General features: G+C 47.3%; 1 protein-coding gene across 1 annotated transcript in view; it reads right to left on the reverse strand.

The window, feature by feature from the left end:
- Nucleotides 1–14537, reverse strand: part of LOC143283515 (uncharacterized) — a 69656-nt gene extending 55119 nt beyond the window's left edge. The window contains exon 1 of the mRNA XM_076589759.1: nucleotides 14363–14537. Coding sequence (XP_076445874.1) covers nucleotides 14363–14501 — 139 coding nt within the window. The 5' untranslated portion in view covers nucleotides 14502–14537. The remainder of the gene's footprint in view (nucleotides 1–14362) is intronic.
- Nucleotides 14538–25410: the final 10873 nt, after the last annotated feature.

Consider the following 25410-nt stretch of genomic DNA (forward strand, 5'->3'; position numbering starts at 1 on the left):
CGCGCGAGGGCATACACGTACAGAAGCACGCACATACACACACATGCACACACACACGCTTACACACACACACACACACACACACACACACACACACACACACACACGCACATGAACTACACGTTTAATGTCACTTAAAAATGAAAATGCGTTAAATCATTACACACACACACACACACACACACACACACACACACCACACACATATCGCGTCGACTAAAACCCGTCCCCTAAAAACCATATATATATATATATATATATATATATATATATATATATATATATATATAGAGAGAGAGAGAGAGAGACACACAGAGAGAGAGAGAGAGAGAGAGAGAGAGAGAGAGAGAGAGAGAGAGATGTATATCAGTAGACAAGGGCTTTAATCAGCTCCAGCTGACACGCAGACCTCCAATTAAGCAGGATAGTACCCCCCCCCCCCCCCCCCCCCCCCCGTCCCCCTCGCCCCTCCTCCCCCCTCCCCGCAAAAAAGAGTTCCGTCAGATGGAAGCGATTAATTCATCTGAGGCCAGCTTAGGCTGATGTGCTTTGGGCTCGTCTGAGGAGGGCGGGAATCCCAGACAACTCTCGCCTTTTGGCACGCTATGGTCACCATCCTTTTAACACGATATGCTCAGCTATGGTCACCATCCTTTTGGCACGCTATGCTCAGCGATGGTCACCATCCTTTTGGCACCATTCTTTTGGCACGCTATAGTCACCATTCTTTTGACACCTTTTGGCACGCTATGGTCACCATGCTTTTGGCACGCTATGGTCACCATCCTTTTGACACGCTATGGTCACCATTCTTTTGGCACGCTATGTTCAGCTATTGTCACCATCCTTTTGGCACGCTATGCTCAGCTATGGTCACCATCCTTTTGGCACGCTATGGTCACTATCATTTTGGCACGCTATGGTCACCATTCTTTTGGCACGTTATGCTCAGCTATGGTCACCATCCTTCTGGCACGCTATGGCCACCATCCTTTTGGCACCATCCTTATGGCACGCTATGGTCACCATCCTTTTGGCAAGCTATGCTCATCGTCCTTTTGACACCATCCTTTTGGCACGCTATGGTTGCCATCCTTTTTTCATCATCCTTTTGGCACGCTATGGCCACCATCCTGTCAGACGCGTGCGCGGCTCATCCGGGCATTGACAGGAACCACGTGATTATCACCTGACAGCGTTCCGAGGCCATCGATCAGAGACATGTATAGGGGGAATAGCTTCCACAATCTTTGTCTGTCTGAATGTCTGCAAGTCTGTCTGTCTGTGCCTGTCTGTCTGCCTGCCTGCTTGCCTGTCTGTATGTCTGTTTGTGTGCTTGACTGGCTGGGTATCTCTGTCTGTCTGTTTGTGTGTTTGACTGGCTGTGTATCTCTATCTGTTTGTGTGCTTGACTGGCTGGATATCTCTGTCTGTCTGTCTGTTTGTGTGCTTGACTGGCTGGATATCTCTGTCTGTCTGTCTGTTTGGTGAGGGGGTTGAGGGGGGTGTCTGGGGGTGTGGGGGGTGACTATGTGTGTGTGTGTGTGTGTGTGTGTGTGTGTGTGTGTGTGTGTGTGTGTGTGTGTGTGTGTGAAGCTGAACACTGGAACCGTTGATGAGGGCAATGTCAGCAGAATTAAAGGATGTGTGTGTGTGTGTGTGTGTGTGTGTGTGTGTGTGTGTGTGTGTGTGTGAAGCTGAACACTGGAACCGTTGATGAGGGCAATGTCAGCAGAATTAAAGGATGTGTGTATTTGTGTGTGTGTGTGTGTGTGTGTGTGTGTGTGTGTGTGTGTGTGTGTGTGTGTGTGTAGGAGGGGTGGTGAGGAGATGCTCGCTGTAAAGAGGAAGCGGGCAGGAGAATAACGCTGACACCACCTGAATGGCTGCATAACGATCTTAAATTAACAATTCATTCCCCTGGGAAGTAGAGGTGTTGTTGTTGTGGTGGTGGTGTGATAATTTCTCGATTTCTGTCTGTCTGTCTGTCTCTGTCTGATGTCTGTCTGTCTGTCTGTGCCTGTCTCTGTCTGATGTCTGTCTGTTTGTCTGTCTCTGCCTGTCTCTGTCTGAAGTCTGTCTGTCTGTCTGTCTCTGCCTGTCTCTGTCTGATGTCTGTCTGTCTGTCTGTCTCTGCCTGTCTCTGTCTGAAGTCTGTCTATCTATCTGTCTGTCTGTCTGTCTCTGCCTGTCTCTGTCTGAAGTCTGTCTGTCTGTCTGTCTGTCTGTCTCTGCCTGTCTCTGTCTGAAGTCTGTCTGTCTGTCTCTGCCTGTCTCTGTCTGATGTCTGTCTGTCTGTCTGTCTGTCTCTGTCTGAAGTCTGTCTATCTATCTGTCTGTCTGTCTGTATCTGCCTGTCTCTGTCTGAAGTCTGTCTGTCTGTCTGTCTCTGCCTGTCTCTGTCTGATGTCTGTCTGTCTGTCTCTGCCTGTCTCTGTCTGAAGTCTGTCTGTCTGTCTGTCTCTGCCTGTCTCTGTCTGATGTCTGTCTGTCTGTCTCTGCCTGTCTCTGTCTGAAGTCTGTCTGTCTGTCTGTCTCTGCCTGTCTCTGTCTGATGTCTGTCTGTCTGTCTCTGCCTGTCTCTGTCTGATGTCTGTCTGTCTGTCTCTGCCTGTCTCTGTCTGAAGTCTGTCTGTCTGTCTGTCTCTGTCTGTCTCTGTCTGATGTCTGTCTGTCTGTCTCTGCCTGCCTCTGTCTGATGTCTGTCTGTCTGTCTCTGCCTGTCTCTGTCTGAAGTCTGTCTGTCTGTCTGTCTCTGCCTGTCTCTGTCTGATGTCTGTCTGTCTGTCTCTGCCTGTCTCTGTCTGAAGTCTGTCTGTCTGTCTGTCTCTGCCTGTCTCTGTCTGATGTCTGTCTGTCTGTCTCTGCCTGTCTCTGTCTGATGTCTGTCTGTCTGTCTCTGCCTGTCTCTGTCTGAAGTCTGTCTGTCTGTCTGTCTCTGTCTGATGTCTGTCTGTCTGTCTCTGCCTGTCTCTGTCTGATGTCTATTTGTCTGTCTCTGCCTGTCTCTGTCTGAAGTCTATCTATCTGTCTGTCTGTCTGTCTGTCTCTGTCTGATGTCTGTCTGTCTGTCTCTGCCTGTCTCTGTCTGATGTCTATTTGTCTGTCTCTGCCTGTCTCTGTCTGAAGTCTATCTATCTGTCTGTCTGTCTGTCTCTGCCTGTCTCTGTCTGATGTCTGTCTGTCTCTGCCTGTCTCTGTCTGATGTCTGTCTGTCTCTGCCTGTCTCTGTCTTGTCTGTCTGTCTGTCTGTCTCTGCCTGTCTCTGAAGTCTGTCTATCTATATGTCTGTCTGTCTGTCTCTGCCTGTCTCTGTCTGATGTCTGTCTGTCTCTGCCTGTCTCTGTCTGATGTCTGTCTGTCTGTCTCTGCCTGTCTCTGTCTGAAGTCTGTCTGTCTATCTGTCTGTCTGTCTGTCTCTGCCTGTCTCTGTCTGAAGTCTGTCTGTCTGTCTGTCTCTGCCTGTCTCTGTCTGATGCCTGTCTGTCTCTGCCTGTCTCTGTCTTGTCTGTCTGTCTGTCTGTCTGTCTCTACCTGTCTCTGTCTGATGTCTGTCTCTGTCTGATGTCTGTCTGTCTGATGTCTGTCTCTGTCTGATGTCTGTCTGTCTGTCTGTCTGTCTCTGCATGTCTCTGTCTGATGTCTGTCTGTCTGTCTGTCTCTGTCTGTCTGTATGTCTGTCTCTGTCTGATGTCTGTCTGTCTCTGCCTGTCCCTGTCTGATGTCTGTCTGTTTGTCTGTCTCTGTGTGATGTCTGTCTGTCTGTCTGTTTGTCTCTGTCTGATGTCTGTCTGTCTGTCTGTCGTTCTATTCTTCAGTTTCTCTTTCTCTGTGGTGATCTGATTCATCTCTCTCTCTCTCTCCCTCTCTCTCTCACTCTCCATCTTTCTCTTTTTGTTGTGGCATGGCTCTCTCTCTCTCTCTCCCTCTCTCTGTCTCTCTCTCACTCTCCATCTTTCTCTTTTTGTTGTGGCATGGCTCTCTCTCTCTCCCTCTCTCTCTCCCTCTCTCTCTCACTCTCCATCTTTCTCTTTTTGTTGTGGCATGGCTCTCTCTCTCTCTCTCCCTCTCTCTGTCTCTCTCTCACTCTCCATCTTTCTCTTTTTGTTGTGGCATGGCTCTCTCTCTCTCTCTCCCTCTCTCTGTCTCTCTCGTACTCTCCATCTTTCTCTTTTTGTTGTGGCATGGCTCTCTCTCCCTCTCTCTCTCCCTCAGTCTCTGTCTTTACCCATCTCAGTTGTAACGTGGTTCTCTCCGTCTGTCTGTCTTTCTCTATATCCCCCTGTCTTTCTGTCCCTTTATATATTTTTTTCTCTTTACCTCTCTACCCCCCCCCCCACCCTCTCCCCTATCTCTATCTGTGTTCATTTCTGTGTCTCTGTCTCTGTTCACACCCCTACCCTTGTTTCTTGCGATTAATGCATGGCGCGCTGACCTTTAAAATCATTTCCGAGTTCCAACTATAAGCCAAACAAATCAAAACAAAACAACACACGGTTTTAAATTACTTCTCGCTGCGCAGAAATTACACCTGACATTTCGCTCAACAAATAATTTCTGGTGAAAAAATTCCAGTGAAAAGAGAGTCGTCAAAGAAAGAAACAAAAACATTAACGATAATTATGTAATAATGATTATATCTATATATATCTATATATATCTATATATCTATCTATCTATCTATCTATATATATATATATATATATACATATATATATACATACATACATATATATATATATATATATATATATATATATATATATATAATCACTATTCATGATAGATATATTATGTACAGCGCTAAATCTTTTCCTCGAGCAAACCAAATCGGTTTCACAGCCAAACATCACAGGCAGGAATGACTCTGAAGGAAAGTTGGGAAAGAAAAAAACTTCTGAACACATCAAGACGTCAAGACTTCCACATTTCAAGATCTCAAGACTTCCACACTTGAACACGTCAAGACTTCCACACTTCAAGATGTCAAGACTTCCAGACTTCCACATTTGAATACGTCAAGACTTCCACACCTCAAGACGTCAAAACTTCCAGACTTCCACACTTGAATACGTAAAGACTTCCACACTTCAAGATGTCAAGACTTCCACACTTGAATACGTCAAGACTTCCACACCTCGAGACGTCAAAACTTCCAGACTTCCACACTTGAATACGTAAAGACTTCCACACTTCAAGACTTCCAGACTTCCACACTTGAATACGTCAAGACTTCCACACCTCAAGACGTCAAAACTTCCAGACTTCCACACTTGAATACGTCAAGACTTCCACACCTCAAGACGTCAAAACTTCCAGACTTCCACACTTGAATACGGCAAGACTTCCACACCTCAAGACGTCAAAACTTCCAGACTTCCACACTTTAATACGGCAAGACTTCCACACTTCCAGACGTCAAAACTTCCAGACTTCCACACTTGAATACGTCAAGACTTCCACACTTCAAGACGTCAAAACTTCCAGTCTTCCAGACTTGAATACGTCAAGACTTCCACACTTCAAGACGTCAAGACTTCCACACTTGAACACGTCAAAACTTGCAGACTTTTTACTGGCTTCAGATAGAAGAATTTGATATGGACATTCAGTCTTCAGACACTCCCCATCTAAAAACCACACACACACACACACACACACACACACACACACACTAATATGCACACACACATACCTTCCACATACAATTACTGCAAAACACACTGCATGTTGACAGAAAGGAAGGGAAACTATTGACTGAAAAGGGAAGGGTATGGAGGAGATATTTTTGAAAACAGGTGAACAAAAACCAAAATGAAACAAACAAAACAAAACAAAAACCGACAGTGGCATCACGAGGGCAATAAGAAGATTCAGATCACCGAGGAAAGAAAAGCCACAGTAATGATTATAGATATCAAAGTGGTTAGTTGGCGTTGCGCTGCCATGTTTTAATGATGTTTGATCGTTTTACTGACTAATTCCGTCGAGTCTGGAACTTTATTAAGCAAGTTTTCCTCCTCCCCAAAGTGTGCTTTTGACACAATATTTTCCCTACATCACAAAACCATTCCCCCCCCCTCCTCCCTCCCACCAATATTTTCCCTGCATCCTTCCCCATCACAAAATCATTCACACTCCACCCACCCCGTTAATATTCATGTGTTGCGTTGCGTTGCGTTGCAGTGCGGTGCTGTGCTGTGCTGTATTGTGCTGTGCTATGCTGTACGGTGCTGTGTTGTGCTGTTCTGTGCGGTGCTGTGCTGTGCTATGTTGTGTTGTGCTGTGCTGTACGGTGCTGTATTGTGCTGTGCTGTATTGTTCTGTGCTGTCCTGTGCTGTGCTATGCTGTGCTGATCTGTGTTGTGCTGTATTGTACTGTATTGTGCTGTGCAGTATTCTACCGTGCTGTATTGTACTGTGCTGTATTGTGCTGTGCTGTGTTGTACTGTGCTGTATTGTACTGTGCTGTATTGTGCTGTGCTGTATTGTACTGTGCTGTGTTGTACTGTTCTGTGCTGTCCTGTGCTGTGCTATGCTGTGTTGTGCTGTATTGTACTGTATTGTGCTGTGCTGTATTGTGCTGTGCTATGCTGTACGGTGCTGTGTTGTGCTGTTCTGTGCTATGTTGTGTTGTGCTGTGCTGTACGGTGCTGTATTGTGCTGTGCTGTATTGTTCTGTGCTGTCCTGTGCTGTGCTATGCTGTGCTGATCTGTGTTGTGCTGTATTGTACTGTATTGTGCTGTGCAGTATTCTACCGTGCTGTATTGTACTGTGCTGTATTGTGCTGTGCTGTGTTGTACTGTGCTGTATTGTACTGTGCTGTGTTGTGCTGATCTGTGTTGTACTCTGCTGTATTGTGCTGTGCTGTGTTGTGCTGATCTGTGTTGTACTGTGCTGTATTGTGCTGTGCTGTATTGTGCTGTGCTGTACTGTACTGTGCTGTGTTGTGCTGTACTGACCTGTGTTGTGCTGTGCTGTATTGTGCTGTGCTGATCTGTGTTGTGTTGTGCTGTATTGTACTGTACTGTACTGTGTTATGCTGTGCTGTGCTGTACTGTGTTGTGCTGTGCTGTACTGTGTTGTGCTGTGCTGTATTCTGCTGTGCTGTATTGTACTTTGCTGTGCTGTGTTTTGCTGCGCTGTGCTGTAATGTACTGTGCTGTGCTTTATTGTACTGTGCTGTGCTGTATTTTACTATGCTGTGCTGTGTTGTACTGTACTGTATTGTACTGTGCTGTGCTTTATTGTACTGTGCTGTACTGTATTTTACTATGCTGTGCTGTGTTGCGCTGTGCTGTATTGTACTGTGCTGTGCTGTGCTTTATTGTACTGTGCTGTATTGTGCTGTGCTGTATTGTACTGTGCTGTGCTGTATTGTACTGTGCTGTGCTGTATTGTACTGTGCTGTGTTGTATTGTACTGTAGTGTGCTGTATTGTACTGTGCTGTTCTGTTTTGTGCTGTGCTGTATTCACCTGTGCTGTGCTGTATTGTACTGTGCTGTGTTGTGCCATATTATAATGTGCTGTGCTGTGTTGTGCTGTGCTGTGTTGTGCTGTATTGTACTGTCCTGTATTATACTGTGCTGTGCTGTATTGTACTGGGCTGTGCATTATTGTGCTATATCATACTGTGCAGTGTTGTGCTGTATTGTGCTGTGCTGTACTGTACTGTGCTATGTTGTGCTGTGATGTATTGTGCTGTACTGTATTGTACTGTGCTGTATTGTGTTGTGCTGTTTTGTTCTGTATTGTACTGTGTTGCGTTGTGCTATTCTGTATGTGCTGTGATTTATTGTACTGTGCTGTATCGTACTGTGATGTGTTATATTGTACTGTGATGTGTTGTATTGTACTGTGCTGTGTTGTATTGTACCGTACTTCTTGTGCTGTGCTGTGCTGTGCTCTTCTGTGCTGTGCTATGTTGTGTTGTCCTGTACTGTGTTGTGCTGTGCTATGCTGTGCTGTGCCTTGTTGTGCTATGCTGTGCTGTGCTGTATTGTACTATGTTGTGCTGTACTTTCCTGTGCTGTGCTGCACATAGAATGTTAGATACCAAACAAACACTGACTCCAAGAAAAGATATTCAGCTAATAAAAATATCAAGTTTTTCATTTTTTTTCGAAAATTGATAAAATCTCTGGGGGTGTGATGAAACACCAAACACCCCAAGCACACTGTGCAAGACAAAGTGATCAGGTTTGAGGCCAAAAGGATGACAGGCTGAGAAGGAGTCGACGCGAGTTAGAAGAAAGCCTGAGCCACATGTGGCTTATTCTCACAGCCTGAACAACGTGTGGCTCATTCTCACAGCCTGAACAACGTGTGGCTCATTCTCACAGCCTGAACGACGTGTGGCTCATTCTCACAACCTGAACATTGTGTGGCTTATTCTGACAGTCTGAACAACGTGTGGCTCATTCTCACAGCCTGAACATCATGTGGCTCATTCTCACAGCCTGAACAACGTGTGGTTTATCCTCACAGCCTGAACAACGTGTGGCTTATTCTGACAGTCTGAACATCGAGTGGCTTATTCTCATAGCGTGAACAACGTGTGGCTCATTCTCACAGCCTGAACGTGTGGCTTATTCTCACAGCCTGAACAAGTGTGGCTCATTCTCACAGCTTGAACGACGTGTGGCTTATTCTGACAGTCTGAACATCGTGTGGCTTATTCTGACAGTCTGAACATCGTGTGGCTTATTCTGACAGTCTGAACATCGTGTGGCTTATTCTGACAGTCTGAACAACGTGTGGCTCATTCTCACAGCCTGAACGACGTGTGGCTCATTCTCACAACCTGAACATTGTGTGGCTTATTCTGACAGTCTGAACAACGTGTGGCTCATTCTCACAGCCTGAACGACGTGTGGCTCATTCTCACAACCTGAACAACGTGTGGCTTATTCTCACAACCTGAACAACGTGTGGCTTTTTCAGACAGCCTGAACAACGTGTGGCTTATTCTCACAGCCTGGACAATGTGTGGACAACGTGTGGCTTATTCTCACAGCCTGAACAACGTGTGGCTTATTCTCACAGCCTGGGCAACGTGTGGCTTATTCCCACAGCCTTGATGGAGGGACTGCTGCTGGTTTCTCCTTCACTGAATACTGGAGCATGTCGTGACTTGCAGACATGTTTCATTGGGCGGCTGCTGCCGCCGCCGCCGCCTCCTCCTCCTCTTCTTCTTCTTCTTTTTCTTTTTCTTCTTCTTCTTCTTTCTTCATCTTCTCCCCTATTGCCGTTCCACAGGGTTTACAGAAACCTTAAGGACCACGTGGGAACTTGAACAGATTTCTTGATGAGGACGTGGTGACAGGGTGCGGCATTACCGGTAAACAGCAGTGTGGACGTGGTGACAGGGTGCGGCGTTACCGGCAAACAGCGGTGGTGACAAGGTGCGTTATTACCGGTAAACAGCGGTGGTGACAGGATGCTGCATTACCGGTAAACAGCGGTGTGGACAGGGTGCGGCATTACCGGTAAACAGCGGTGTGGACGTGGTGACAGGGTGCGGCATTACCGGTAAACAGCGGTGGTGACAGGGTGCGGCATTACCGGTAAACAGCGGTGGTGACAGGGTGCGGCATTACCGGTAAACAGCGGTGAGGACGTGGTGACAGGGTGCGGCATTACCGGTAAACAGCGGTGTGGACGTGGTGACAGGGTGCGGCATTACCGGTAAACAGCGGTGTGGACGTGGTGACAGGGTGCGGCATTACCGGTAAACAGCGGTGTGGACGTGGTGACAGGGTGCGGCATTACCGGTAAACAGCGGTGTGGACGTGGAGACAGGGTGCGGCATTACCGGTAAACAGCGGTGAGGACGTGGTGACAGGGTGCGGCATTACCGGTAAACAGTGGTGTGGACAGGGTGCGGCATTACCGGTAAACAGCGGTATGGACAGGGCGTGGCATTACCAGTGAACAGCGGTGAGGACGTGGTGACAGGGTGCGGCATTACCGGTAAACAGCGGTGTCTGCAGGCAGCCAATGTGATAACCAGAGCTGCTTCCTCGCACATGCACTTCAGTTCTTCACAGTGACGAACCAGAGCTTTCGTCTCAAAATAACCACTGAATAACTATCAACTTTGGGCGGGAACTTGGATTTTTCAAGGTCATTTCTCAAGTGTTCATGGTGCACGTGTGCCTGAAACAGCCGTCTGTGTTCAGTGAGAGGTCAGAGGTTGACATTGTGCAGCCTGCGTTATAAATATGAATCATCTCTTGATTAAAGCAATGTGAAGACAGACCTGCTTTTATATATATATATATATATATATATATATATATATATATATATATATATATATATATATATATATATATATGAAATGGTCCTTAAAACTACTTGTAAAGAGTTTGTATGTATGGTCAGGCTTGGAGCAGTGATAAATTCGGCAGCACTCCGCCCGACTATAGGTCAGCAAACACGGCCAGACAAGACAGAATGGACAAAGAGGGGGAGGGGGTCGGTGGGGGGGCGGTGGGGGTGTGTGGTAGTAAGGAAAACACACCCCGCGCAAATACTTACCAAATAAAGACCCCAATCTGAGACAGTAACAGAGATATATAGACAGATAGATAGATAGACAGACAGATAGACAGACAGACAGACAGATAGATAGACAGATAGATAGACAGACAGACAGGCATACAGATAGAGACAGACAGACAGGCATATAGTGAGACAGACAGGTAAATAGATAGAGTGACAGACAGTCAGTTAGATAGACAGACAGATAGATAGATAGATAGATAGATAGATAGACAGACAGACAGTCAGTTAGATAGATAGATACAGACATACAGGCAGATAGACAGACAGGGGAGGGGAGGGTGTGTGTGACGGGGAAGGGTGTGTGTGAGGGGGGAAGGCAGGGTGTGTGTGAGGAGGGAGGGCAGGGTGTGTGTGAGTGGGTGTGAGGGGTGAGGGGGGGGGACAGGGTGTGTGTTGGAGTAGGGGAGGGTGTGTGTGTGTGTGTGAGGGGTAGGGGGAGGGCATGGTGTGTGTGAAGTGTGTGTGTGTGTGGGAGGAGAGCAGGGTGTGTGTGATGGGGACAGAAGACAGGCTGTGTGTGTGGGTGGGTGGGGGGCATGGCTCATAACCCTGCCCTTTTGGCCTGTGGCCGTAATGGAGCAGGCAGTCATCTTACAGATACCACGCCCCCTTCCCCTACACACCCATCTTTGACTCCGGCGGCGCCGGTCTGGGAATTACAGGGGAGTCTCTGGTTGTTATGGCAATCGGTCTCTCCTGGGTCATTTCTACATGGGAAAGATCCTGCACTGCGGCACGAACCGTTAGCCATCCCCCTCCTCCATCCATCCTTCTCCTCCTCCATCCTCTTCCTCCATCCTCCTCCATCCATCCTCCTCCTCCATCCTCCTCCATCCTCCTCCTCCATCCTCCTCCATCCTCTTCCTCCATCCCCCTCCTCCATCCACCTCCATCCTCTTCCTCCTCTCCATCCTCCTCCATCCCCCCTCCTCCGCCATCCTCCTCCATCATCCTCCACCCCCCTCCTCCATCCTCCTCCTCCATCCCTCTCCTCCATCCCCCATCCTCCTCCATCTTCCTCCATCCCCCTCCTCCATCCCTCTCCTCCATCCTCCTCCATCCTCCTCCATCCTCTTCCTCCATCCCCCTCCTCCATCCCTCTCCTTCATCCACCTCCATCCCTCTCCTACATCCTCCTACATCCCCCTCCTCCATCCCCCTCCTCCATACCTCTCCTCCATCCTCCTACATCCTACTCCTCCATCCACCTCCATCCCCCTCCTCCATCCCCCTCCTCCATCCTCCTCCATCCACCTCCTCCATCCCTCTCCTCCATCCTCTTCCATCCCTCTCCTCCATATTCCTCCAACCCCTCTTCCATCCTCCATCCTCCTCCATCCTCCTCCTCCATCCTCCTCCATCTCCATCCTCCTCCATCCTCCATCTCCATCATCCTCCATCCTCCATCCTCCTCCATCTCCATCTCCATCCTCCTCCATCATCCTCCTCCATCCCCCTCCTCCTCCATCCTCCTCCTCCATCCTCCTCCATCTCCATCCTCCTCCTCCATCCTCCTCCATCTCCATCCTCCTCCATCCTCCTCCATCCCTCTCCTCCATCCCCCTCCATCCTCCTCCATCCTTCTACATCCCCCTCTTCTATCCTACATCCTGCTCCATCCTCCTCCATCCCCCCCCTCCATCCTCCTCCATCCTTCTACATCCCCCTCTTCTATCCTACATCCTGCTCCATCCTCCTCCATCCTTCTACATCCCCCTCTTCTATCCTACATCCTGCTCCATCCTCCTCCATCCTTCTACATTCCCCTCTTCTATCCTACATCCTCCTCCATCCCCGTCCTCCATCCCCGTCTTCCATCCCCCCTCCTACATCTTCCAGCCCCTCCTCCATCCCACTCTTCCATATTCCTCCATCCCCTCTTCCATCCTCCATCCTCCTCCACCCCCTCCTCCATCCCCTCCATCCTCCTCCACCCCCTCCTCCATCCCATTCCTCCATATTCCATATTTATTTACTCTGGTGGATGTCTCTGGAACATCTTATCTAGTTTCAATGTTCATACATGTCTCAATATTATAAAAAAAAAAAAAAAAAAAAGTACCATGACTATCTGATGGAAAGCTTTGCTAATTATAAACAGAAATTAAGTATCTGATGGGAAATCTTGCTATTTCTGTCTATCCCTCCATCCCTGTGTGTCTCTTTTGGTCTGTGTGTTTGTCTGTCTGTCTCTATTTTCTCTGCATTTCTTCGCGCATATACGTGTTTATGTGTACAAGTTCCTTATAGTTCTTTCCATGATTTGTAATGAATGTGATGCTTTGATTTTTTTTCTTCCTTTCTCGTTTGATGTTATGTGATGCTATTTGAAATTCATTTGTTTATAAATATTTTCCCCCAATGTTCTTTTGGGAGATGGGTGAAAAAAAAAGCATCGTTGCTTATTCTATTACCCTCAGAAATAAAATTCATTAATTCCTCCCTTCCTTCCATCCTCCTACCTCCTTCTTCTTCTCCTTCATGGTCAGGAGAAGGAGGGGCAGATGATGATCATGACGATAATAATGATAAGACAAGGCAAAACATAACAAGACAAAACAGTACATGTCTATTTCGGAGTACACGAAAATGATGACAATGGTGACGATGATGGTGATGACAACGACGACAACGTTGATGATGATTTTGATGACGACGTCAACGATGACGATGATGTTGTTGATGATGATGATGATGATGATGAAGTTGATGATGACAATGATGACAACAATGGTGATGACGATGTTATTACGGCAATGAGGCTGCGATGACGACGACGACGACGGTGATGATGCTGGTGTAATTATGATGATATTAGTGATGGTGACGACGAAGACATCGATGTCAACGACGATCAGACCAGGATAGAACAGACCGGACCAGACCAGGATAGAACAGAAAAGACCAAACCACACCACACCACACCAGACAACTGACTTGGCTGCGAGATGCGGACGTGAAAGATCTTGTACAAAGAGGTTGAACATTACACCACCCCACACCACACCACACCACACCACACCACCTCACACCACACCACAACACTCCAGACAGCTGACTTGTTTGCGAGATGCGGACGTGAAAGATCTTGTACAAAGAGGTTGAACATTACACCACCCCACACCACACCACCCCGCACCACACCACACCACCTCACACCACACCAACACCACACCACACCACACCACACCACACCACTCCAGACAGCTGACTTGGCTGCGAGATACGGACGTCAAAGATCTTGTACAAAGAAGTTGAACATTACACCACCCCACACCACACCACCCCGCACCACACCACACCACACCACACCACACCACCCCACACCACATCACACCACACCACACCACACCACACCACAACACTCCAGACAGCTGACTTGTTTGCGAGATGCGGACGTGAAAGATCTTGTACAAAGAAGTTGAACATTACACCACCCCACACCACACCCCACCGCACCAACACCACACCACACCACACCACACCACACCACCTCACACCACACCAACACCACACCACACCACATCACACCACACCACACCACACCACATCACACCACACCACACCACACCACCCCACACCACACCACACCACACCACATCACACCACACCACACCACACCACACCACAACACTCCAGACAGCTGACTTGTTTGCGAGATGCGGACGTGAAAGATCTTGTACAAAGAAGTTGAACATTACACCACCCCACACCACACCACCCCGCACCACACCACACCACCTCACACCACACCACACCACACCACACCAACACCACACCAGATCACTGACCTGGCTGAGAGATACGGACGTCAAAGATCTTCTCCACCTGTCTGTTGTAGGCGGTGACCTGGAAGACGGTGTGCGGCGTGTCCTGCACACACGAGATGTTCACCGGGGCCACGTCCTCCGACACCCGCTCCCAGTGCATATGGTTGCCTGCACCCTGCACCCGAAACACGTCCGCCCACAGCCTGTTTGGGGAAAAAGAAGAATGACCTGAATCGCTTTGTGTTGCGTTGCATTGCGTTGTATGCAGTGCGTTGATTTGGTTTCCGATGCGTCTTGTTGCGTTGTGTCGTGTCGTGACTTATCGAGGTGTAGTGTGCAGTGCTATATTCATGATATTGTGATGACACTGTATTGCGTTGTGTTGGGTTGCGTTGTATTGGTTTGTGATGTGTGTTGGACTGTACTTTATCGTATGACACTGTATTCTAATCTCTCCCATTCAATGACCATGTCAGCCATGTTGGGTCTCCAAAAGGGGAGGTAAGTCTAGGCAGATCGTGTTGCACTGAGTGTTGCTCATCAGGCCTGTTACCTGCTCCTGACTGTAGACAGGACAGGAAACACCCTCACTCCATAGAAAACACCCTCACTCCATAGAAAACACCCTCACTCCAGCTCACTGTGGACAGGAAAGAAAGCACCCTCACTCCATAGAAAACACCCTCACTCCATAGAAAACACCCTCACTCCAGCTCACTGTAGACAGGAAAGAAAACACCCTCACTCCATAGAAAACACGCTCACTCCAGCTGCCTGTAGACAGGAAAGAAAACACCCTCACTCCATAGAAAACACGCTCACTCCAGCTGCCTGTAGACAGGAAAGAAAACACCCTCACTCCATAGAAAACACCCTCACTCCATAGAAAACACGCTCACTCCATAGAAAACACCCTCACTCCATAGAAAACACCCTCACTCCATAGAAAACACCCTCACTCCAGCTCACTGTAGACAGGAAAGAAAACACCCTCACTCCATAGAAAACACGCTCACTCCAGCTGCCTGTAGACAGGACAGGAAACACCCTCACTCCATAGAAAACACCCTCACTCCATAGAAAACACGCTCACTCCAGCTGACTGTAGACAGGAAGGAAAACACCCTCACTCCATAGAAAACACGCTCACTCCAGCTGCCTGTAGACAGGAAAGAAAGCACCCTCACTCCATAGAAAACACCCTCACTCCAGCTGACTGTAGACAGGAAAAAAAACACCCTCACTCCAGCTGACTGTAGACAGGAAAAAAAACACCCTCACTCCAGCTGACTGTAGACAGGAAAAAAAAACACCCTCACTCCAGCTGCCTGTAGACAGGAAAGAAAGCACCCTCACTCCATAGAAAACACCCTCACTCCAGCTGCCTGTAGACAGGAAAGAAAGCACCCTCACTCCATAGAAAACACCCTCACTCCATAGAAAACACCCTCACTCCAGCTGCCTGTAGACAGGAAAAAAAAACACCCTCACTCCAGCTGCCTGTAGACAGGAAAGAAAGCACCCTCACTCCATAGAAAACACCCTCACTCCAGCTGCCTGTAGACAGGAAAAAAAAACACCCTCACTCCAGCTGCCTGTAGACAGGAAAGAAAGCACCCTCACTCCATAGAAAACACCCTCACTCCATAGAAAACACCCTCACTCCAGCTGCCTGTAGACAGGAAAAAAAAACACCCTCACTCCAGCTGCCTGTAGACAGGAAAAAAAAACACCCTCACTCCAGCTGCCTGTAGACAGGAAAGAAAGCACCCTCACTCCATAGAAAACACCCTCACTCCAGCTGACTGTAGACAGGAAAAAAAACACCCTCACTCCAGCTGACAGTAAGTAGGACAGAAAACACCCTCACTCAATTACATGCATTCCCCGCTATACGCGGGGATCAATAAACAAAACGGTCATACACGTACAACAAATGTTACATGTCTGTATCAATATATGTCTGCATGACTGAAACATGATTGAATGACACAGGAAACGAATGATGAGCGCCAAATGGCAGCTGTCAGTTGGCTCTACCCAGGTAGGCAGCCTCATGTGCAAATGACTCCGTGTTTGTAAAGCTCTTAAAGCTTGGTCACCGAGCGAGGATAGGCGCTATGTAAGTACCCACATCATCATCATCATCATTAACATCACCATCATCATCATCATCTTTTGTCAGGAATGTTTCTCTCAAAAACATACATGTGCAGAAAACTGAAAGGGGAAAAAAACACACACAAAAACCCAACAAACAACAACAGATCTTTTTGACAGAATAACAGCCCAAACATTTGTAGTTGTTGAAATCTGTAAAAACGGGAAATACCACAAATGGCCAGAGGGGGCCGGAAACAAGGGCTAATAATCCAAAGGGGATTAACTCTCTCCATACGAACGGCGAAAGAGACGATGTTAACAGCGTTTCACCCCAATTACCATCTTCAAAATATTGCAAGCGGAAGGCTCTTATACTGAAGACGTGAATGTTGACAAAGAATACCACAATTCTGACGACGGAAGCTAAAGGTTGGGTCATTCAGACACCCACTGGACATCTGAAGGGTCTGTGTAGAGGAGAAGAGAGGATTGGCCGTACTGAGCGAGTTAAAAGGGACTTTTCACAGTGAAGCCCAAGATAAACTGGACACCGCACCACAAGCCGTGGTTGTCAACTGGAAGAGGAGTGTGGAGGGTTCAAAGGTCCATCACATGCAAAGGAAAAACTGTCCAGTCATCTTCAGAAAGAACTGTTCAGAGTGAGGGATATACCAATCATAAGATGATTTTTGTCTAAGGGGTGTGGGGGTGGGGGTGATTGATGGGAGGGGGAGGGGTGGGGGGGGGGTATCTTTCTTTCCAGCACATCTCGAGGAAATTTCGCTAGAAATGGAGGATGGTGCTCTCTCCTGTTGTGCCATTAGCCAGTTCGTTAGACGCGGCTTTCTGAAACCACATCATTTCTGGTTATGTCTTTAAAAAAAAAAAAGAAAAAAAAGAAAAGAAAAAAAGATCTCTGGGAAAAATCACCCGAGGGAAGTGTTGGCAGCGTTGACACCCAGTTGGCCTGTGAGCATGCAGAAAACAACCGGTGATGGTGTCCTTCTGAATGCCGTGATGAGGTTTGGTCCATTTTTTTTTGTCCCGTTCTCTAATGATAATTATCAGGAATCGGGAGTATTGATAATTAAAATTATCAGGAGAGGGTAATGATAATTATAAGGCATCAGTGAGGGGGTAACGATAAGTATTAGGAATCAGTGAGGGTAATGTTAATTACCAGAAGAGGGTAATGAAATCATCAGGAATCAGTGAGGGTAATGACAATCATCAGGAATCAGTTAGGGTAATGATGATTATCAGGAATCAGTGAGGGTAATGACGATTATCAGGAATCAGTGAGTGTAATGATAATTATCAGGAGAGGGTAATGACAATTATCAGGAATCAGTGAGGGCAATGATGATTATCAGGAATCAGTGAGGGTAATGATGATTATTAGGAATGAGTGAGGGTAATGATGATTATCTGGAATCAGGGTAATGATGATCATCAGGAATCAGTTAGGGTAATGATGGTTATCAGGAGTCAGTGAGGGTAATGACGGTTATCAGGAGTCAGTGAGGGTATTGATAATTATCAGGACAGGGTAATGATAAATGTCCAGTGTCCCGAGGAACAAGTCTTCAGCCAAAGCATGTCCACACCAGCAGCTGTAAAATATCTCCCTCCGTGGACAAAAAATCACGTGACGGATGGGCTGATGATGTTGACGGCCAATTCTCCAGTGAAGCACAGATTGTGGGAGCATGCAGAATGATGCGATCGTACTGAACGCCGCACTGCGCTTTGGGCCATTGTTACTTCATCGCTCATCAGATCAAGGATTAGAAGGAACGAAACTGACCCGGGATTTGCGTTTTCTTCACCCCCCCCCCCTCCTCACTCCCCTACTTCACGCCCCAGCTCTCGATCTGTGTGTGTGTGTGTGTGTGTTCTCTGATCCAGCTCCACTGTGTTTGTGTCTGTGCATCATCATCCTCTGTCTGTCTGTCTGCTGTCTGCCTGTCTCCTGATCTCTCTCTCTCTCTTTCTCTCTCAAACACACATACACATATACGCGCTCACACTCTATCTCTTTATCTCACGCACACACACTGTCTCCCTCAGCCCCCCCCCCCCCAAACCCCCCAACCCACCCTCCACTATCAGGGGGGGGGGGGGGGGGGGTTGTTGTTTTTAAGCACGTATTTCATGATAATCGCATCTAGGAATCGTGAGGAGGAAATACTGAGCTGTGGAAATCCTGAGCTGTGAGGAGGAAATCCTGGGTTCCTGTGAGGAGGAAATCTTGAGCTGTGAGGAGGAAATCCTGGGTTCCTGTGAGGAAGAAATCTTGTGAGGAGGAAATCCTGAGTTCTTGTGAGGAGGAAATCCTGAGCTCTTGTGAGGAGGAAATCCTGAGTTCTTGTGAGGAGGAAATCCTGAGCTCTTGTGAGGAGGAAATCCTGAGCTCCTGTGAGGAGGAAATCCTGAGCTGTGAGGAGGAAATCCTGAGCTCCTGTGAGGAGGAAATCCTGAGCTGTGAGGAGGAAATCCTGAGCTCTTGTGAGAAGGAAATCCTGAGCTCCTGTGAGGAGGAAATCCTGAGCTCTTGTGAGGAGGAAATCCTGAGCTCCTGTGAGGAGGAAATCCTGAGCTGTGAGGAAAAAACCATGAGCTGTGAGAAGGAAATCCTGAGCTGTGAGGAGGAAATCCTGAGATGTGAGGAGGAAATCCTGAGCTGTGAGGAGGAAATCCTGAGCTGTGAGGAAAAAACCATGAGCTGTGAGAAGGAAATCCTGAGCTGTGAGGAGGAAATCCTGGGTTCCTGTGAGGAGGAAATCTTGAGCTGTGAGGAGGAAATCCTGAGCTGTGAGGAAGAAACCTTGAGCTGTGAGAAGGAAATCCTGAGCTGTGAGAAGGAAATCCTGAGCTGTGAGGAGGAAATCCTGAGGAAATCTTGAGTTGTGAGGAGGAAATCTTGTGTTCCCGTGAGGAGGAAATCCTGTGTTCCTGTGAGGAGGAAATCCTGAGCTGTGAGGAGGAAATCGTGAACTGTGAGGAGGAAATCGTGAACTGTGAGGGGGAAATCTTGTGAGGAGGAAATCCTGCGCTGTGAGGAGGAAATCCTGAGTTCCTGTGAGGAGCAAATCCTGAGCTGTGAGGAGGAAATCTTGTGAGGAGGAAACCCTGAGCTCCTGTGAGGAGGAAACCCTGAGCTAGGAGCAAAGACATGCAGGGGAATGGTGAGAAAGCGAAGCACGCTAGCAGCCAGTGTGGTAAGATCGTTAAATCTGACTGCTGTGTGTGTGTGTGTGCGTGTGCGTGTGCGTGTGCGTGCGTGTGTGTGTGTGTGTGTGTGTGTGTGTGTGTGTGTGTGTGTGTGTCTATATTTGTCTTCTTCTTCTCTCTCATTCTCATCGATTTGCTCACTTTCCCCAATCAATGGGTGGTTCTGTCGTTGGGTGCTTACCCCAAGAGCTTGGAAACGACAGATAATGCCAACTGCATCGTTTGAAGAAAAACAAAAGAAAGAAAAAAAGGAAAACAAAGAAACAAAGATGATGAAAGAACAAACCGATTTGGGGAAATAAGGTCGGATAAAGGCTTTGTGTAAAGCTGGCTGCTTGAACGAATTCTGCGTTGAAGGCAATTGAATGTAGGTATGTCTTCCCTGTCTGCTTGCCTGCTTGTCTGTCTGTCTGTGTGTCCACCAGTCCGTTTACACACACACACACACACACACACACACACACACACACACACACACACACACACATTTCTCTCTCTCTCTCTCTCTCTCTCTCTCCGTCTTCAGACAGCTCACTGTTGGGTATTTTGTGGTGCTTTGGTTGTCTCTGACAAAATCTTAGATGAGATGTGTGTGTGTGTGTGTGTGTGTGTGTGCGTGCGTGCGTGCGTGCGTGTGTAACAGAGGTGAAATTGCAATTCTTGCCCCGCCGAGAGAGAGTGTGTGTGTGTGTGTGCGCGCGCGCGCGTGCATGTTCATGTCCCTGTTAGCTTTCGTGTGATTACTTCACGTGCAAAATGATATTTCATGTAGGGTGGATGTGCTGCATACTCGTATGTTTTTTACGAAGTGAGTTCTTCTTCCTTTCCTTGTAGACGCAGTAACGGTAGATAAGCTAAGATAAGAATAACTTTATTATCTCTAACTGGAGAAATTTGGTCAGGTGCATTATCACAACATAGACAAGTATACAACATGGGGACCATAACTGTAAAAGTCAACAACAGCTTTTACGAATATTACGAAGATACAAATGTAAAATATATCACATACACCGTTTCTTACATACATCCACACACTGCAGGTAATAACTAGTATTCTTAATGTAAAAACAGAAAGAATTAAGAAACATTATTTGAATATAATTATAAACATAGCCTACTATACTGCACATTGATTATAATAGACGAATAAGATAAGAATAAAGATAAATTGCGGAAAACCGCAACCAGATAATCAGCACACACCCGCAGCCCCGCCCCCCCCCCCCCCCCGCCCCCCCTCACCCACCCCACACTCGCGGATTACGCGGTAATTTCATCAGTTCTCAGTTAACTGGAAAAGGGGAAAGGCAACAGCGTTTTAGTGTGGGCCTCTGTCAGCTTGATTGGGGGTATTAATCTGCTTATTTTCCTTCGTGTATGAGTAGAGTCCTTTGACGTTTAACCCCTCGCTCTCCCGTTCCCTTCCCCACTTGAAAAAGAACCTGGACTGATATCAGTAGTGAGAGAACCCTGCCCAACCGGCTACATGTGTGTGTGTGTGTGTGTGTGTGTGTGTGTGTGTGTGTGTGTGTGTCTTTGCATGTATGTGTGTCTGTGTGTATGTCCTTGCATGTATGTGTGTGCAACATGTGGCCCTAAATGTATATGCAGGTCGGTGACTTTTACACTGTAATTCCAATTGAATTCTCTCTCTCTCTCTCTCTCACGCACGCACGCACGCACACACACACACGCACACACACACACACACACACACACACACACACACACACACACGCACACACATACACATATACACACACACACGCACACATACACACACACACACACACGCACACACACACCCGCTGACGAAGCTGTGTATGTCACACTCACTCCCTTCCCTGTTGGCGGCAGGCTGATTCCTCCCACGCTCACCCGTCTCTTGCTGAACAGTTTGCTTGTTGTGGCCATACCTCCACTTCAAGGTAGCCGTATTCTGTCTTCCTTATGTGAAGGAATGCGAGGCGTTGTTAGTGTTCCCATGAATTACCGAGCGGTTGATCTTTAGCACGGGGGGTGTGGGGGGGGGGGGGGAGGGGCAGGGAGGTGGGTGGGGGGGGGGTCTTAACGGTGGGTACTGGACGGGTGCAATAGCCGAGTGGTTAAAGCGCTGGACTTTCAATCTGAGGGTCCCGGGTTCGAATCTCGGTGCACCTGGTGGGTAAAGGGTGGAGATTTTTCCTATCTCCCAGGTCAACATATGTGCAGACCTGCTAGTGCCTGAACCCCCTTCGTGTGTATGCGCACGCAGAAGATCAAATACGCACGTTAAAGATCCTGTAATCCATGTCAGCGTTCGGTGGGTTATGGAAACAAGAATATACCCAGCATGCACACCCCCGAAAATGGAGTATGGCTGCCTACATGGCGGGGTAAATAAAAAACAAACAAACAGTCATACACGTAAAATGTTACATGTCTGTCTGAGTGTGTATGTGTGTGCGTCTGAAATCTGATTGGATGACACAGGAAACGAATGATGAGCGCCCAGTGGCAGCCGTCAGTCGGCTCTACCCAGGTAGGCAGCCTGTGGTGCAAATGTCCCCGTGTATGTAAAGCGCTTAGAGCTTGGTCTCTGACCGAGGATAGGCGCTATAGAAGTATTCACATCAATCAATCAATCAATCTTAGGAAAGTGATTTCATGTTATACAAACACCCAGGATTAGAGTTGGACACACAACCAAGAGACTGGAGGATTTGGTGAACAGTTCTGTGCAGCGTCCCAGTGACTCTTCTTCACAGAGGGAGGGAAGGGGAGGGGCAGGGGGAGGAAGAGGAGGAGGAGAAAAAAGAAGAAGAAAGAGAAAAAGAGAGATTAAGAAAGAAAGAAAGAAAGAAGAAAAAGTGAAGTGCATGCGCAGTGTCTATCTTTGGAGCGAAATAGTTCTTCTTTGAATAGTATCATCATTCGCCCCCATAACCCTCCTCCCCCCCACCTCTCTCTCTCTCTCTCTCTCTCTCTCTCTCTCTCTCTCTCTCTCTCTCTCTCTCAAACCGGTATGGGCCATCGCAATACTGTATGCACAGAACCCAATAACAAAGCGGTATGAGCCATGGCAACACTGTATGCACAGAACCCAATAACAAAGCGGTATGAGCCATGGCAACACTGTATGCACAGAACCGAAAAACAAACCGGTATGGGCCATGGCAACACTGTATGCACAGAACCCAATAACAAACCGGTATGAGCCATGGCAACACTGTATGCACAGAACCCAATAACAAACCGGTATGAGCCATGGCAACACTGTATGCACAGAACCCAATAACAAAGCGGTATGAGCCATGGCAACACTGTATGCACAGAACCCAATAACAAAACGGTATGAGCCATGGCAACACTGTATGCACAGAACCCAATAACAAAACGGTATAAGCCATGGCAACACTGTATGCACAGAACCCAGAAACAAAGCGGTATGAGCCATGGCAACACTGTATGCACAGAACCCAATAACAAAGCGGTATGAGCCATGGCAACACTGTATGCACAGAACCGAAAAACAAACCGGTATGGGCCATGGCAATACTGTATGCACAGAACCCAGAAACAAAGCGGTATGAGCCATGGCAACACTGTATGCACAGAACCCAATAACAAAACGGTATGAGCCATGGCAACACTGTATGCACAGAACCCAGAAACAAAGCGGTATGAGCCATGGCAACACTGTATGCACAGAACCCAATAACAAAGCGGTATGAGCCATGGCAACACTGTATGCACAGAACCGAAAAACAAACCGGTATGGGCCATGGCAACACTGTATGCACAGAACTCAATAACAAACCGGTATGAGCCATGGCAACACTGTATGCACAGAACCCAATAACAAAGTGGTATGAGCCATGGCAACACCGTATGCACAGAACCCCAATAACAAACCGGTATGAACCATGGCAACACTGTATGCACATAACCCACTAACAAACCGACCCACCGGCAAATGATTCATGTGTCTGTCTGTCTGTCTGTCTGAGTCTGTTTCTCGTGTTCCCATGGCAACAAGACACCAGCCTCAACAAATGACCGTTGTTGTGTCCATTTGTCTGTCAGTCTGTCTCTCTTTCTGTTTGTCTGTCTGTCTGTCTTTCTGCGTGTGTCTATCACATTTTCAATGACAGGAAACAGAACAAAAAAAAACAACCAAACAATTTTCATCATCCCGCTTATCAACAAGCACGATTCTGCCAACAGCATACAGACGTTTTCCCCTTTAATAACAGATTCCAGAATCACAGGCGCATGCTACTACTAGCGATTCGGTTTCCACTTCTTCAAGGGGATGATGATACATGCGAGCTTCATCCAAGAATCCGTAAAATCGCACTCGGAAGAGAACACCACCAAAAAGCAAGCTCGTAACGAAACACGGCGGCTGTGTCTTTGGACTGGAAAGCGTGGTTTGTTCCCAGGTGGTGCTACAATCTGCAGCTACTGTTCGTGGAGTCCTGGTGGCCTGACCGGAGTTCGTAATAACCCACCCCCTACCCCCACCCCCACACACATCCACTCACCCAGCTCCCCCCCCCCTCCCCCCAGCCCCCACCCCGCCACCCCAATTTCCACCAATCCCATTCTCGGGTATTGATTTGAATAAGGATGCTTTTATCTCATGCATGATCTTCGTAATTATTTTGTGCCCGCTAGACCGGCACGTTCTGTCGTTGGGGACCCAGTGCGGGGGTGGGTGGGGGTGAGGGTGGGGGGTTGGGGTTGGGTGTGGGGGGTGTGGGGGGGGGGGGCACAGAGAGCGGGATGGAGGGGATAGAAAGAGAGAGAAGGTCAGAATGAATGAATGAATACGGGAGACAAGAAGAAAGAAGAGAATGAATGAATGAATAAATGAACATTTCTCTGAAAGAAAATTCGTGCATCAGGCTTGCTCTTATCCTGCCCTAAAAAAACGGGAAAGCACAGTAAACATGCAGTACAAAAAGCATAAGGTTACAAAGAGAAATTTCAAATTATGCTGATATATATATATATATATATATATATATTTCAAATTATGCTGATATATATATATATATATATATATATATCTATCTATATATCTATCTATCTATCTATCTATCTATCTATCTATCTATCTATATATATATATTTGTTTGTGTGTGTGTGTGTGTGTGTGTGTGTGTGTGTGTGTGTACATATATACATATGCATTAATATTATTTACAACACACACATGTACACGCACATAACAGACACAGACATACACGCGAGCATACAGTGGGGGGGAAAAATTAAGATATTGTGTTTGCAAATTCTTTGACGAGTTCTGGATGGTACATTTCATTTTGAAATACATTCAAACTAGTTTGTTTGGACACTGAGAATGGCTAAAATATTATTCAGTTATTCAGTCGGCCCACGTCATTCCATTTTTTTTCACTTTTGTTTTTACTCCAGTGGATGTTCCACCGGCTTGCAATGATCGCCGGATGAGCCAAAATGCCGCCTCTAACCAAGTTATTCAGTAACCGAATTATCGGAATCACAATGTGCAATGCAAATTCATGTCTGTGCAGCGCTGCATAAATCTTACTTCTTCTTTTTTTTTTTTAACCAATACCTGGACAGTCTATTTCTCAATGAATGAATTCACGACGCTGTTTACACGCCATGCTGATAGCACGCACACAGACAGAGGAACACACAGACACAGACACAGACACAGACACACACACACACACACACACACACAAATACCACAG

The sequence above is a fragment of the Babylonia areolata genome, chromosome 6 (genome assembly GCF_041734735.1).
Source record: "Babylonia areolata isolate BAREFJ2019XMU chromosome 6, ASM4173473v1, whole genome shotgun sequence".
In the NCBI taxonomy this organism is placed as follows: Eukaryota; Metazoa; Mollusca; class Gastropoda; order Neogastropoda; family Buccinidae; genus Babylonia; species Babylonia areolata.